This window comes from Heloderma suspectum, chromosome 3 (genome assembly GCF_057233095.1).
Source record: "Heloderma suspectum isolate Gila_16-S chromosome 3, 16-S_ref, whole genome shotgun sequence".
NCBI lineage: Eukaryota > Metazoa > Chordata > Lepidosauria > Squamata > Helodermatidae > Heloderma > Heloderma suspectum.
Genome location: NC_139460.1, coordinates 265,000,498 through 265,015,003, shown reverse-complemented (window position 1 = coordinate 265,015,003; position 14,506 = coordinate 265,000,498). Strand labels below are relative to the sequence as shown.

The following is a 14,506-nucleotide window of genomic DNA, read 5'->3' as shown; positions in this document are numbered from 1 at the left end:
GCATCTAGTGCAGGAGACGCCTTGGATAATCACGGCATCATGTAAAGAGCCTGAAAACGTCTGTGAAGGAGCAATCTCAATTGCAGGATAAAAGCTCTGTGTGAAAGCCTAGAATTGGGCCCTAAGTTCCTATTACTTGCAGCAGCAACACAAACTAGAAGCCAGAAAGCTGTGCTTGGAGGAAGATAAGCATCTTCCAGTAACTGGAGCAAAGAAAGCAAAGGAAGAAGCCCTTAGAACAGAAAAAGTAGGTTCTCTAACTTGCTGGGAACAAACAGGAAGGTCTCATTTGGTATTCAGGCAGAAGAAACTTCAGCAGAGAGATGTATGTTTCTCCAGCTGGTCATGCACCGTGATGTAAGTAGCCATGTTTCCGAAGCAAAAAGACAGGCATAGCAACTAAGAGCCCTATCCTTGCAGAAATATTAGGAAAATATCCAGAGTCGACAGTTCGGCAATACTTTTATTTAGGACCATCCAAAATGAGTGTGCAAGATTTCAAGAACTCTTCATCAGGATAGGTAGTACAAAAGGTAGGGGATAGGGGAAGAAGCAGGAAAATACATCCTGGACAGCAAATGTCATGCCATTTGTGTCACTTGTGAAAGTGAGGTTCATTGCACTCACATATTATAGTTCTGTAGGGCCCTGGGGAATCTTTGAACAGAAGTTGCCTGACAAATTAAATTTACCATGAATTCTTCTTGTTTTTTGTATTTAATGGACTTGGGCTATATTCCAGGAATATAGGAACTGACTGAGTCCCCATCTACATAGGGGATTTACGGTGGTGCTACTGTGCCTCACAGTTGATCATGGCACATGACTTTTTCCCCTCTCCGCAGCAGCCGCACATTTTCATGCTGTAAAACCTGCATTTTTGCAAAGTTGCTTTGTGACTGATTTTCCCATCGTGCCAACTTCAGCATGGTTTGGGAGTCTGTGACCTCAGGTAGCAATACTGCTGTCGGCATCAGCTGCGAGGTACAGCACTGATAGGAGGAAAGGAAAGCTGCGTCATATCTAGAGGACTGGACCTGCACATGATTGTGCTTTGTTTTTCCTCAAATGAGCCTTAAAACAGCACGTTGCTGTGGGATGATTTTGTTCTTTTGAAATCTCTATTTCTGCCCTGAAAACAGCTTGCTAATCATATCTACTCTGAAGTAATTCCTGCTGACTTCCACTGCACTTACTCAGCCCGGAGCCCAGAGAGATGGGGAAGCCTATTGTTTTGAATCTCTGCTTTTCTGGAGGAGCACAGCCCCTTTGCATAATGTTAATGACTTTAATGTGCTTTGTTTTCCCCCAAATGGGCCTGCGCTTTGGGATGTCTATTCTTCCTTTGAAATCTCCCTTCTGCCCTGAGAACAGCCCGCTAAACTTATCTACTCAGAAATAATTCCCCTTTGCATCAACAGAGGTGCAGAGGGGCGGGGGATGAAAAGAAAAGGGCTGGGCTGGGGGGCTGCTGAATCCTCCTCCTCCTTCCAGGGAAGGGCCTCTGTGGAGCTTGGGGCACTGCTGCCACTGGGAGAGAAGGATGCTGCGGATACTCCATTGCGCCACCTGGCCCCATGCCTGAGAGGGAGGTGCATGCAGGCACGAACACACACACACACTCCTCTCCCTCAATCCACGTATTGACTTCCACTGCACTTAAGAGTGGAGCTGAGAGGTGGGGGGCCCTGTTGTATATTTTGTTTTAGGAAGCTTGTTGATGCCATGAGACTCCACCACAGTCTGCCATGCAAAAATGGTTCTTTTTGTGTGTGGATACCTCACTTTAATTGGCTGTGTGTGCCATGGGAGGAGCAAATCCGATTTCATGAAAACATGGTTTTAAACAGAATCATGTTGGAAAGCATCCCCATGTAGATGGGGCCTCAGAAAGCACAGTTCAGGAGTGCTGCATTTGTTGTCAAATGTCTAGTACTAAATATTTGGGGAGCTAATGAGAACTCCCTGCCTGGGGAATCCAGAGCTGCCTGACAGAAATGATAAATAAGAGAGCAATCCTATGTCCTCTAGACAGCGTCTGGGGAAGATAGTTTTTTTCAGTTTCCCAGCTCCGAGCTTGTAGATAGTGCTACAAGCTCATAGCCAGTAAACTGTGCCCTCCCCCCTCCGCCTCCCCGTCATAGCTCGTGTGGAGAGAACCGCCCTGCCACCGCTTCCATGCTTAACACAGAGCATGGAGGGGTGAAAACCGGGGGTTCCTGGTGGCAGGGATGGGAGGAGACCACAGAAGCTATTTTAGACAGCTTCCTATGTGGTCTCCAGCCCCGTTCCCACCCACTCCCAGAAGCTGCACTTAGATGCGCAAAAATGTGTGTCAAAGGCAAAGTGCAGGGTGGCTGCAGCACAGAGGCAATCCTCTCTTCCTTGCTGCTTCCACCCTGCATTGGATAGGTGGTTGCCTCTGACTTCAGGGGAGGTTGGAGGTGCCTGTCTATCTCTATAGGATTGTGCCCTAAGTAGCAGATTGCTTACAAAAGGAGATGAATTTCAGAAACATTTGAAAATATTTGGAATGCTTTCTTAGAAGGTTTAGAGTAATCATTCCACTGGTACACCCTGATCCTGAGTAGTTATGCCAGTGTCATGTTCTGTTCCAATGTGCATTTTACAGTACAATTCTGCACAGGTTTACTCAGAAGTAACTCCCATTGCTTTCAGCTAGACTTACTCCCAAGTAAACATCTTTAGGATTGCAGCCTTAGGAACTAACATTGGAACCTGATTTGTTCTGATGATGTAAGTCCAAGCCTTGAGGAATGGCTGCAGTTTGTCTCCATGAACATTTTATACATGTAAATGTCCCTGTTCTCACCAGCTCCTAATTCCAGCTAAATGCATTCCTATGATTGTATTTACAGGAGTGCCTGGTTCCTCCGGAGCATGAAGCAGATGCTGATAAGCTAAAGGAACGGCACAAAAATGAAGCACTATGTAATGCCATCAGTGACCAGGAAATGGTGGATAGAGTGTTTGGTTTCTTACCTCCTTTAATTGGAGGGCAGGAAGGGGAAGCTCCCCTGGGCTTTGAGGTAAGCAGCTATAAATAAATTATAGGCCAGTTTAGGCCAGTGAAGTGGTCATCTAGAAATATTGGGCAGTATCCAATGCTGCTACGAACCTTCTACAGGAACTAGCACTTCTGAAAGCAACCCTGAAAATGAGCGGAAATGCTTTTGGAATGGGACAGGCCAGCAGCACTCCCTTCTGCAAGCTCTGCTAATCTGCCCCATTCCAGAACCTAGTATTTCCGCTCTTCCTGGTTTCTTTACAAAGCACTAGGTTTCCGTTGCACTAGTGGTGGGTCCCACTAATGAATGGGCCACATTGGATACTGTCCATGATTTCAAAGAAGAGATGGCTATTATGTACCTTTATTATGGTGTTTATTAGTAGCTGATGCTGACACTATTTGGAGAGCACTAGCCACAAGCCTCAATATCTACCTGCAGCAAGGAAGAGAACAGGATACTAGAGAGAGAGAGAGAGAGAGAGAGGGAACCATGCTTCTCTCTGCTTCTGTGCCCTGTAGGACCTGGAGACAAAGTCACAGACACACAAGCTGAATGAAGTGGACCTGGATATGATCCCTATGACCATGGAGCTGGAGGAAGAGGAGATCGATGACCTAGCAGAATACACATTCCCCAAATTTGCAGCCACTTACTTCCAGGGATCCTCTACACATATACACAGTCGGCGTCCACTGCGCCACCCACTGCTCTACCATGATGAAAAGGATGATATTCTGGTAATTTATTTTTATTTAATGTATTTTTAATCATTCCTCCATTCAATGTTTCCATGTCATAGTAATCCAGAATTATTATTTTTTGATTCCAGTTTATTGTGAACAAGCAAGTGTGCTGGTGTACACTGCTTGATAGCTCCCTCTTGGCTCCTTCTGCCAACAGGAGCAGCTAAATAAGTTAGGGACTTTTTTTCCCCTGGTTTGTTTAGCACAATGTCCAAATTGGGATCTCTGGTTTGTACCTTTCCCAACAACTCAGAGTCAAGCCAAGAACAAACCCTGGTTTATGCCTTTGGCTTGTTGCTCTGCCAACAAGCCAGAGATCCTAGTTTGGATGTCATGCTAAACAAATCACAGATGGAGAGTCCCTGTCTTGTTTAGCTGCTCCCGCTGGCTAGAGGAGTCAAGCAAGCGCGATCAAGCTTGCTCATACATTTTAAAAAATCTGGCTTATTATGACATGCAAACTGGCCCATTGAGTGCTTGAGGTAATTTATAATAAAAGTATAAAAAGAATAAAATGCAACCATTTCAAAAAATAAAAAAGATAAAATACATACAATACAATAAAAGAGGGGAACCCTCTAAAATCAAGGAGTGGCATTAATCACTGAAAGCTTGGTGGAGCACTATCATTTTTATCAGCCATTAAAGGCCAATCATGAGGGAGCCAACCTTAAGGAGGGAGTTCCACAAACAGGGGGCTGCTACACAAAAGGCCCTGTCTCAAGTCCCCATCAACCACTCTGTCTCGGAGATGGAATACATAAGAGGGCCTCAGACGATGAACACTGGCTCCGGGCAGGATCAAAGAAGAAGAGGTGGTCTTTCATATACCCTAGCCCCAAGCCATTTAGGGCTTTATAAGCTTTATAGGTGAGAATGAGCACATTGAATCAGGCTCAGAAACAAATAGGAAGCCAGTGAAGCTGTTTCCAGACTGATGTTATGTGGTTTATAAAACACATACCAGACACCAGTCTGGTTGCCATGTGTTGTAGGATTGCTACAGTTAATCAATATATCAGTTGGATGAACTGGTTTACAATCTTTTTGATCAATTAAAAAAGATACCCCTGGTAAATTGGAAAGCAGTTTTTAAAAATATTGTTAATTTTTTAAAACCACAAACGCTTTAAAAATGTAGGTGGCAGGTACCAACATTCCGTCAACTTTCTCACAAACAGGAGGGGATGCCTGTTCTAAGATGTTGCCCACTGTGACACATGTATTCATCTAAAATTAAAGCAATAATGCTTTCCCCTCTTCAAAACTGCCCTTTTATTCCTAAACAGATTTAATCAATTAAACTGATATGATTGACTAAGGTTTATTTAGGGAGTAATCCTATGGCCCCTAGACAGAGTCTGGGGGGCCATAGGATATTTCAGATTCCTAGTTCCGAGGTCGGAGACAGTACTCTGACCTCGGACCCAGGAATCTGCACTCCTCTCTCCCTCCTCCGTGCAGCCGGCATGGAGAGAACCGTGCTGGCTGCCTCTACAAGGATCTTGGAGTGGAAGTAAAGGGGGTGTTTCTGTGGGAGGGGAGGGGACTGGGGAAGCTGGCTACAAAGTATCCCCTGACCTCCTTCCCTCCCCCTTCGCAATGCTCCAGCTAGATGGGTGAAAAACCCCAACTAGCGGAAGTGCAGAGCAGGAGGAGCATGGAGGTGAAGATCGCCTCCACTGCTCCTGCCACTCTGCATTGGATTCCCATAAGCCTCTGAATTCAGGGGCTTACAAGCATTGGGTAGGATGGCACCCTTAGATGATAGTGTTGCATAAAAGGAATGGTCATATTATGCCTCAAAAAAGGACACACTTTTCAGCTGATTGTATTAGCCAAAACAGCAATATCAGCTACTGAATAAGCTGCTGATACCACTACTGCTACCACTTCTGTTAATAAGTCACTATGGCTTCAATATAGTACACATATAGGTGCACGGAATCTCATTTCAATGGGAATTGTGCATGCATGTGCCAATGATAGTTTAGTGCAGCAGCCACCATTCTGTAGGTGTTGACTAAATGTACCACAGTCACAGTAAAGCTATCTCATGGTATGTCCGGTCCTCACCAGGCATCTCTAGCTGTATGGACCACCATCTTGCAATTCATGGGTGAATTACCAGAGCTCGTGAAGAGCACCAGCAGCAAGAGCAGCTCTGAGGTGACTCAGATTTCTGATAGCTTTGGCAAGAAGAACCAGCTACAGCACATGAGCAGTTACAGTCCCGATCTGGTAAGTGGCGGGTGTTCTTCACAGTTACTAGCTGATTTAAAAAACCATGACTGGAAAGCCCCATGCTGTTTTCCCACTGAAAATCTCTCTCTCTCTCTCTCTCTCACACACACACACACACACACACACACACGTTATTTGCCCCCAGAGATTTTATGTGTAATAGCAGCTTGTAATGTGCAGAGATTTTCATAGGGAAGACCATTGGAGGGAAAGGATTAAGTCTCCCTTCCCCACGTGCAACAGTCCTGATCTGGACTGGGGTCCTGTTTTTTTTTCTAAACAAACAAACAAAAAAGACATGGCAAGTTCTGAGCACATTGGTTACAAGCACTCTTAATGTAATGTGTAGGTTGGCTCTGATAATGGGAGGCTAGAAAGCTGCATCTTATTTTGCTACTTATAGGAAGGGTGATTTCTTAGGATTGTAGCAGACCTGTTGAACCTATGCCTCCCAAGCTAGATATGGCTGTCAGGGCTGGGCTGTGAGCAGCAGTCCGAGGTGAGTGAGGACTGCAGTGGTGGCTCCAGGTTTTGAGGACCCTTGGGCAAGACAACCTCAATGGGCTCCCTCCCTCAGCGAGTCTACCTTCTCACCACCTTTGTCACTAGCTGCTATTTCTCCTCATCCTTTTTCTCATCATTGCTACCACTTGCTTGCTTGGCGGGCAGAGGGTCTGTGAGGAAGTAGGCAGTAGCATCTACTGCTCCTCCTTACCACTACCCCTATTTGAGTCAGAGTGAGAGGCAGACGAACAAGCAGGTTGCAGTGGTGAGGAGGAGGAGGAGGGGCAACTCCAAGGGGCTCTTGTCAGTGGGCCCCTGCTGGGGTGTGGGCTCTCAGAAGGTGCCCAGCCATGCCTACCTTTGACACAGCTATGGCCAGGAGCTGTGAGCCCAGAGCTGTGGGATGAAGCCAGTAGTCAGGACTGAAGGGCAAATCAGTAGGCAGGATTGAAGAGCATGTCAGGACTGAAGGGCAATCAAAAGACACACAGGAACATGCCAGAACTCAGGAAGACCTTGTTGCTCAAACAAGGCTTAATTGGAAAAGGAGGGTCAGTCCAGGGCCCAAGGATACTTAATCACCTAGCCTAGATGTTGCAACATGCAGTTCAGTGGCTCACCACATGGGCAGCTACACACAGATCCAAAGGTTCCCAGTGTGACTCCCTGCAGCTACCGCCAATGGCACAGCTACCAGGTATTGTGGGCTATGTGGTGTTCGATCATTCTTTTGGTCTTGCAGCCATCATATAGGTGCAAACTCAAGGGAGCCATCAAGCACCTGGGGTGCCATATTATATAAAAGGGGCACCGTGTATGGAGCAATGGCTTTGAGTTTGAATGACCAGAATTAAAGGAATTTTAGAGATGATTGTTCCATGGAGTAGCTGGGATTTGGGGGCATAATTCTTAACTTCCTGTAATTAGAGCGTGCAGACTTGAATCAGTATAATTAATAGAGACAGGGTAGTTCTCTGTAATTGCACCATTGTTAATTGTAAGCCATTTGGGTTTTTCAAGAGAACTGGGTCATAGTTCATTAGGACTCTGTTGAGTGAAGAGAAAGCACTACATTCCATTTACATTACTCAGTTCATGAATTATAACACTGGCAGGAAGATAGCCTAGAGTGTCTGTTGTTTTTATCATCCACAGAGTACTCAGTGTGACCCTCATCCTGCTCTCATTAACAGTATAACTTCTGATTACAGTGGGAGCAGAGTTATAACACTGATTTCTGCAAATGCTGTGCTAAACCAGGGAGCCACCTAGTGCTCCCCCCCGCCCAAATATTTATTTATTTATTTATTAAATTTATTAATCGCCCATCTGGCTGGTCACCCAGCCACTCTGGGCAATGTACAATAATAGAAACAGTTTAAAACAATACAATTATCCATTAAAACATCATATTTCTAAAAATACCCTAACCCACCCCAAATGCCTGCCTGAACAACCACATTTTTAATGTGTGGCAGAAGCTCATTAAAGAGGGGGGCATGGTGGAGTTCCCTAGGGAGGGAGTTCCACAGAGTGGGGGCCACCACAGAGAAGGCCCTGTCCAATTTGCTCCAACCAAATTGTTAATTTGGAAGTCTTCCAAAAGCCCTCCCTTCACATTCTGGAATGTTTCTAATTCCAGATGCCTTGACTGGGCTGGTGAATTTATTAGAGCACCATGCTCTACACCATGCACACATAAAACCCTCACATGCTGTAGTGAAATGATGGCATCTTGGTCCCCACTTCCTGGTCCTCAAAGTACACAGTCCAGGCAGACACTCATCAGTCAGAACATGTAGCAAACTATGTTTTGTGTGTTTGATGTGGCTACCTATGCCTTATGAAGGACTTGTTGAATTTGTAAGTTTGCAAAAAGTTCTGAACAACTAGGTAGTGTAATGAAGAATATAATTTTTACCCATCTGAGTCTTTCACACTGTGGAATCAAGATAACTGCAAACATATGATTTAGCAGTATCACACATGTTGTGGGCAATAAACAATGCTGTTTTACACCAGCTGAAGAGCAGGCAAGTGTCCCTGTAGTAGTTCTCAGGAAACAGTGCTTGAGACTGTAGTGAAGGGGCTTTAGTCTGTGGTGGTTTCATTCATATTATAGGTTTGTGCCTCATTGCCTGATGCACCTTCATTAATGTAACATTTTCTACTGTCTTTTGGGGAGCAAACAAAAACTTTATGATAAACTTTTCTATCTTAGATAGATAACAGGAGGGATAACAAATTCTCCAAAGTAGTTTCGTCTGTGAAACTAAAACACAGCTCCAAGGTGACCGGAAAGGTAGGTTATGTTTTGTCCTCATCAACATCCAGTAGTTTGAGTCTTGTGCAAAACTGAATTCTCCTACTCTTCCTTACCACAAACAATTCCTTTTTAGTTTGACTGCTAGTCTGGGCACCTGACTCAAGGGGTATGAATAAATTAATAAATTAAATATATAAATTGCTTTTCTAGCATAATGGCCTCCCAGGGAACATGTCCTATGTGTGCCTTATTGAGAGGTGGAAGCAGTGTATTTGTGGTGTGGCAACAGGTTGATGCAGGCATCCTGCACCATATGTATATAAGAGGTAGTGAGGTATACATATGTATGCCTGACTCCCACAATCCTCCCATCTCAAAAAAGAAGAGTTATGGAAATTCAGGCATTATGTATGTAGTTGTAAGCATGTTCCATTAACTCATACATTTAGGGATGCTGGAGAAATTCGAGATGGACTAAAATGAAGTCGGATTTCTAAGAATTTGACCTGCGGAATCCACTGCAGAGCGACCGCCTCAGGCTGTGCAGAGCCTGTGAACTTTCAGATTCTTTAAAACTTTCCAAAATGTATGCATATTTATTAATAGGAAAATACGCATGTTTCTGCTGAGGAAAAGTTGAACGGAATGGGGGATAAGACACTAAATGTTACATACTAAGCTAAATTATGTAAATTCTTACGAAACTTGTTATGTAATTATTTGTGTATTTTTCTACATGATGGAAAAAAAATATTCACATCTGTCTGTGAGTGGACAACAGAACACAAGGCATCTGACAATCCATGAAACACAGACGGAGTGGATTTTGCATGGTCTGTACATCCCTACACACATTACACATTAATCCAGTGTGTGTGTGTGTAGGGGGGTTGTACCTGCAATCCCACAGCTTGTCTAGATTTCCACAATGTAAAATGTGTGACTAAGCTACTTCATTGAGCTATTTGAGCAGGGTTGGAGAACGTGTGACCCTTCAGGTGTTTTTGGTCTACACCTCCCATTATCCCTGATCATTGTCCTGGCTGGGGCTGGGCCTGATGAGACATGGAGTCCAGTTACATCTGGAGGACCACAGGTTCCCTACCCCTGTTTTTAAGCTTTATTTTCTCTCTCTTTTCTTATGCTTTGCTTGCAAATTGATTTGGGATTTAAAGTGGTGTGCATTATAGGCAGCTGGATATCATAGCAAAAGCTTAGCTGAAAATGTGTCCATTCTAAATGCATTCTACTGTATCATACAGGTAGGGGAGATAGTACGTTGACTCAGGTGCCTGGACTAGCAGTCAAACTAAAAAGGAATTGTTTGTGGTAAGGAAGAGTAGGAGAATTCAGTTTTGCACAAGACTCAAAAGGCCACTTAGATATTTGATTAAGGAAGGCACAAAGACAGTGGGGTGGAGGGAATTATATCTAAAAAAGTAATAGGAAATCAAGGTTGCAGTCCTGTTCATACTTAATCAGAAGTAAGTCCTACTAAACTCATGTTGTAAAGTCTCATGACCTGATCAACAATAAATATGACTGGACAGTTAGACTAACTTCCGAGTTCCAACTAAACATGCATGGGACTGGATTGCAAAGAGCATTTGTGTGTGGCCCAAATACTCACTGAGTGCCTTTGGAGTCAGTTTAGCACAAGATTATGCTAAGAAGAAGCTAGAGGTGGATAGGTGTGGACTGACTTGCAGAAACTAATACAAGATGTGGAACAGAAGTTTAAAGTTCTTAATATGTACAAAATGGGGCCCAGATAATTTCTGTCTCCAGTTATTAAAATCGCTGGCACATGAAATAAGCCCACTAGTAATTATTTAAATGAATACTATCTGAAAAGGTTACTTGATGACTGGAGATTAAATAACATTGGATCTCTGTTGAAGAAATGGAATAAAAGTGACTCAGACTGACCTATTAGCTTAACTCCAGTAAGTAGTAAGGCTCTAGAACAAATATTAAAGGAAATAATAGTCAAGATAATGGAAGAAGCTAAGAAATAGGATTGAAGGAAGTGGATTCGTGGTTTTCCATTGGGGACAAAATATGGAAGAAATGAAGGAGACTCAGTTTGAACTGAACTGCATCTAGAGGAGTATGCATGTATCAAGAAGGGTTGGCTGTAACTTTCTTAGATGAGATTGTACAAGTTATGTATGACAGTTTCCTGTCCCAGTATTATGTGTATGTTTCTTAAAACAATCCTCATTTCAAGAGAGGAAAAAATGGTTTTCTGCTTCATTTTAGGTGGCAAGGTTGATTTATTTATATATTTATTTATTACATTTCTGCAGATGACTAATGGGGATGACCTATTCCGGGAGGAGAGCACTGTGTCTAAGAGACCTATGTCTAACCTTGAAAAAGTGCACTTTATTATTGGCAATGCTATCCTACGTCCTGCTATCAGGTATTAAAACCTATATTAAGGGGAAGCTGCCCATTTTACTAAGTTATGCACCATACAAATGCTCGGAGCACAGGGTTAAAGGATTTCAGCTTACAATCAAGGATTACATCCAAGTGAAGGTGGTCCGGTCCCATCAATTTCATCTGACAATGCTGATCTCTTGTCAATTTCACAGCCAGTTCTAGTCAGTATCACAAACAGGCTAGAAACCCCAGTGGCTTGATTTTCCCCTGCTGGTTAATTATGCTTAATATGGATTCAGATTGGAGTTGCAGCACAGGACAAGACATGGCTCTGAAAGTGCAAATGCATGGTCAGCAACAGAGAAAGGAAGAGCATCCCTAACATGTCATCCCAGGGATAGTTCCTCCCACTGTCCCTCAATCATATATTTTCCTGTCTCCACCTGCAAAGAGATTGTGCTGCTATTCTGCTCTTTCCCTCCTTACTATGTTTTGTGATAAGGAGAAAGACAGAAGAGGTGGAGGGAAAACAAGGGAGGATTACAACTGGATGAATGACATCTGGATCCTTTGTCAGCTGTGTTAATGAGGCATGGCAATTACACATTAAAAGCGTCATTGGGAAGCACCCATTGTGTAGATCTGTTAGAGTATGAGGTACTTATCTGCAATTTCCCATATAGAACAAAAAGCACAGTATAATCAAATGGGTTTTAAGTATATATCTATTTGTGACCAGGAAATCTGCATGAGTCGGTGTAGCAAAATGTCTGTCATTGGGCTGAAAATCACCTTGCTTATTTTTCCTTTCTTTCACAGGGATGAGATTTACTGCCAGATCTGCAAGCAACTCACTGAGAATAACAACAGAACCAGTTATCTTAGAGGATGGATCCTGCTGTCACTTTGTCTTGGTTCTTTCTCTCCTTCAGACAAGTTTGTGAAGGTACTAATTATGCAGTTGTCTACTCCTGACGATAACCATTGTGGTTTAGATATTAATGATGCCTACTACAGCTTGGATGGATCTGTGCCACATAACTCCATAAGCATCTATTACAATTTTGTATGCATATGATAGCTAAATTGCTGTCTAGCAGACATAAGTCCATTTATTCACACAATGAGGATTGGTTTGGGAGGAAAGACATTTCGCAATTATTTCCTGTCCCCTCACTTCCCTTTTCTCCTTGCTCTTTCCTTGCCCACTAACTTCCTTGGATCTTAATATTAACAAGAGACACCTTTCTTCAAATCCATTTTTTGTTAAATTTGATCTAGTGGTCCTCAAAGCTGGTCTTAGTAATGTGTCCCCAGTTTGGTATATTCTACTCAGAGAATCCTGCCAGGCTGCCTCATCAGTAAGTTTTGTGCAATTTCCCATTCTCTCCATAATTTTTCAGATGATTTTGAGTATGTTGGACCCTAGAATTCAAAGCATGTCCATCAACCTTTAATAAATAGCTGAGGAATGTGCCATAGAGCTACCTAAGGCTAAGTTCTCAGCTGCTGTACCCCACCTCCTCCTCCTGCTGCCCCTATCCTGATTGTGCATCCTCCTCTCCATCCACCACTTCACCATCTTGAGAGGGTTCTACCCCAGAAAAATTGTATTGGACACTCTAGGACCTTGCTGCTATCTTGGAGACTCTTTCCTGACTATCACAGAAGAGGAGGATGAATGAGAAGGAGCTGGTGGTGGTGGCAGCAATGAAGCTAGAAGTGGGCAATTGTTAGGGCCAGGCAGAACATTTTGTGCCTCTCTCCATATCTGCAAGCAGAGGAAGAGCTTTCACTTCCCTCATGGTGAGGCCCTCTGTCAGAGAGTGCCAAAGGCTATCATGTCCATGGAGACATGATATTTAAAACACAGAAAGAGAGGTAACATAACATTAAACATTTTCACAAGTTCTACATAACTGGCTTTAGAAGATCTCCAGGCCCTCATGAACATCTGTGCTCTATAACAATTTGTTCTGCTTTATACTTCTAGTACCTGCTGAATTTTATCCGGAGTGGACCAATACTGTATGCACCATACTGTTCTGAACGGCTGAGGCGCACATATATGAATGGAACACGGTCTGAACCACCTAGTTGGCTGGAACTGCAGGTAGCCATTGCCCATATTCCAGTTTCCCTTCCCTTTCCTCCTTACACTGATAACTCTTGCCATGTTGGGACAGAAAGTAGTTAACTTCTGTATGGCCTAGTAATGCAACTTGTCCAATTTTGCCTTGACTGGGATGACTGGAGCTGAATTTTGTTTCCAAGCATGAATTAAACTATAAATTGGGTTTGCTTCACCGCAGCCCTTTTCTCTGGAATTGCCATTGTTGTTCACTCACCTTTCAGGGGTGATTCAGACAATGTTACCAAATCAGTGTTTTTTATTCCACTGTTTGTTTGTTTTTTGGCAATAGCATGCGATTGTAGTTTAGAGAGGCAAAAACCTATTGAGGTTTTTCAGGTTCTGGAACCTCTTCATTGCCCCAATGCCAATTTCTGTTCCCATGGGGGGAGAAGAGAGACTTCTCCCCCCATGGTTTGCTCTCTTTTCTAGTTAAATACCAATATTTCACCTTAGAAAAAGAAAAAGAAGTAATGAGAGGAATCTAATAATTTACAGCCCCCACCCGCTTGAACAGAAACTGACACTGGTGCAATCAAGATAAGATATTTGAGGGGCAATTAAGAGACCATTAATTACTAATAATTTATCCATGATCAACCGGAAACAATAAAATGGGCAGGACTTTCCAACAGGTAAGTTTTAAATAAGTTTGGAAAGGACCTTTTCTGAGTGGTACTAATTTGTGGGTAAACGTTATAGAAGGATCTTGGCCATGAGAAAAGGCATTCCTGGAAAATATAGTGCTAAGTGCTATTTGTAGCCTCCATTTAACTCCACTTCCAGTTAATTATAAAAAGGCAATGCCTCAGCTGTACTAAAGGATCCTAGTGCTGGAGGTGCAACCTGGATAGTGCTGATTACTCTCTTCTATACTAATAGGGTGCTTCCAGACAAGGGTTTTATGGTGCTATTGCCCTGTCCCATTCATGGAAGTTCACAGGGGGTCCAGATATCATTGCCTTCTACTTACAACCCTCCCATGGTTTCTTATCACTTTTTCTTTAACATAGAAAATCTGTTAAGGAGAAAAAGACAAAACAGCTGCACAATTTTAAAAATGTATGTATGTATTTGTTATATTTCTATACCACCCTATGACTGAAGCTCTGGCCAGTTCACAATAATTAAAACCATAAAATACAACACAATAAAATATAATATCAATGTTTAAAAGCGTAAGGGCGCAATCCTATGG

At 43.1% G+C, this 14,506-nt stretch overlaps 1 protein-coding gene across 5 annotated transcripts in view; it reads left to right on the top strand.

The window, feature by feature from the left end:
* The window catches only part of MYO7B (myosin VIIB), a 99,364-nt gene that overhangs the window by 38,701 nt on the left and 46,157 nt on the right, over positions 1–14,506 (top strand). For 4 of the 5 annotated variants that reach the window (XR_014789535.1, XM_084846737.1, XM_084846738.1 and 1 more), the window contains 7 exons: positions 2,880–3,050; positions 3,551–3,769; positions 5,855–6,016; positions 8,745–8,825; positions 11,099–11,214; positions 11,997–12,123; positions 13,171–13,290. Coding sequence is in view for 4 of the 5 variants with exons in the window: in XM_084846737.1 (XP_084702863.1) it covers positions 2,880–3,050; positions 3,551–3,769; positions 5,855–6,016; positions 8,745–8,825; positions 11,099–11,214; positions 11,997–12,123; positions 13,171–13,290 (996 nt within the window). In the remaining variant the exon portion in view is untranslated. The remainder of the gene's footprint in view (positions 1–2,879; positions 3,051–3,550; positions 3,770–5,854; positions 6,017–8,744; positions 8,826–11,098; positions 11,215–11,996; positions 12,124–13,170; positions 13,291–14,506) is intronic. The other variant, XM_084846739.1, reaches the window with a different exon arrangement.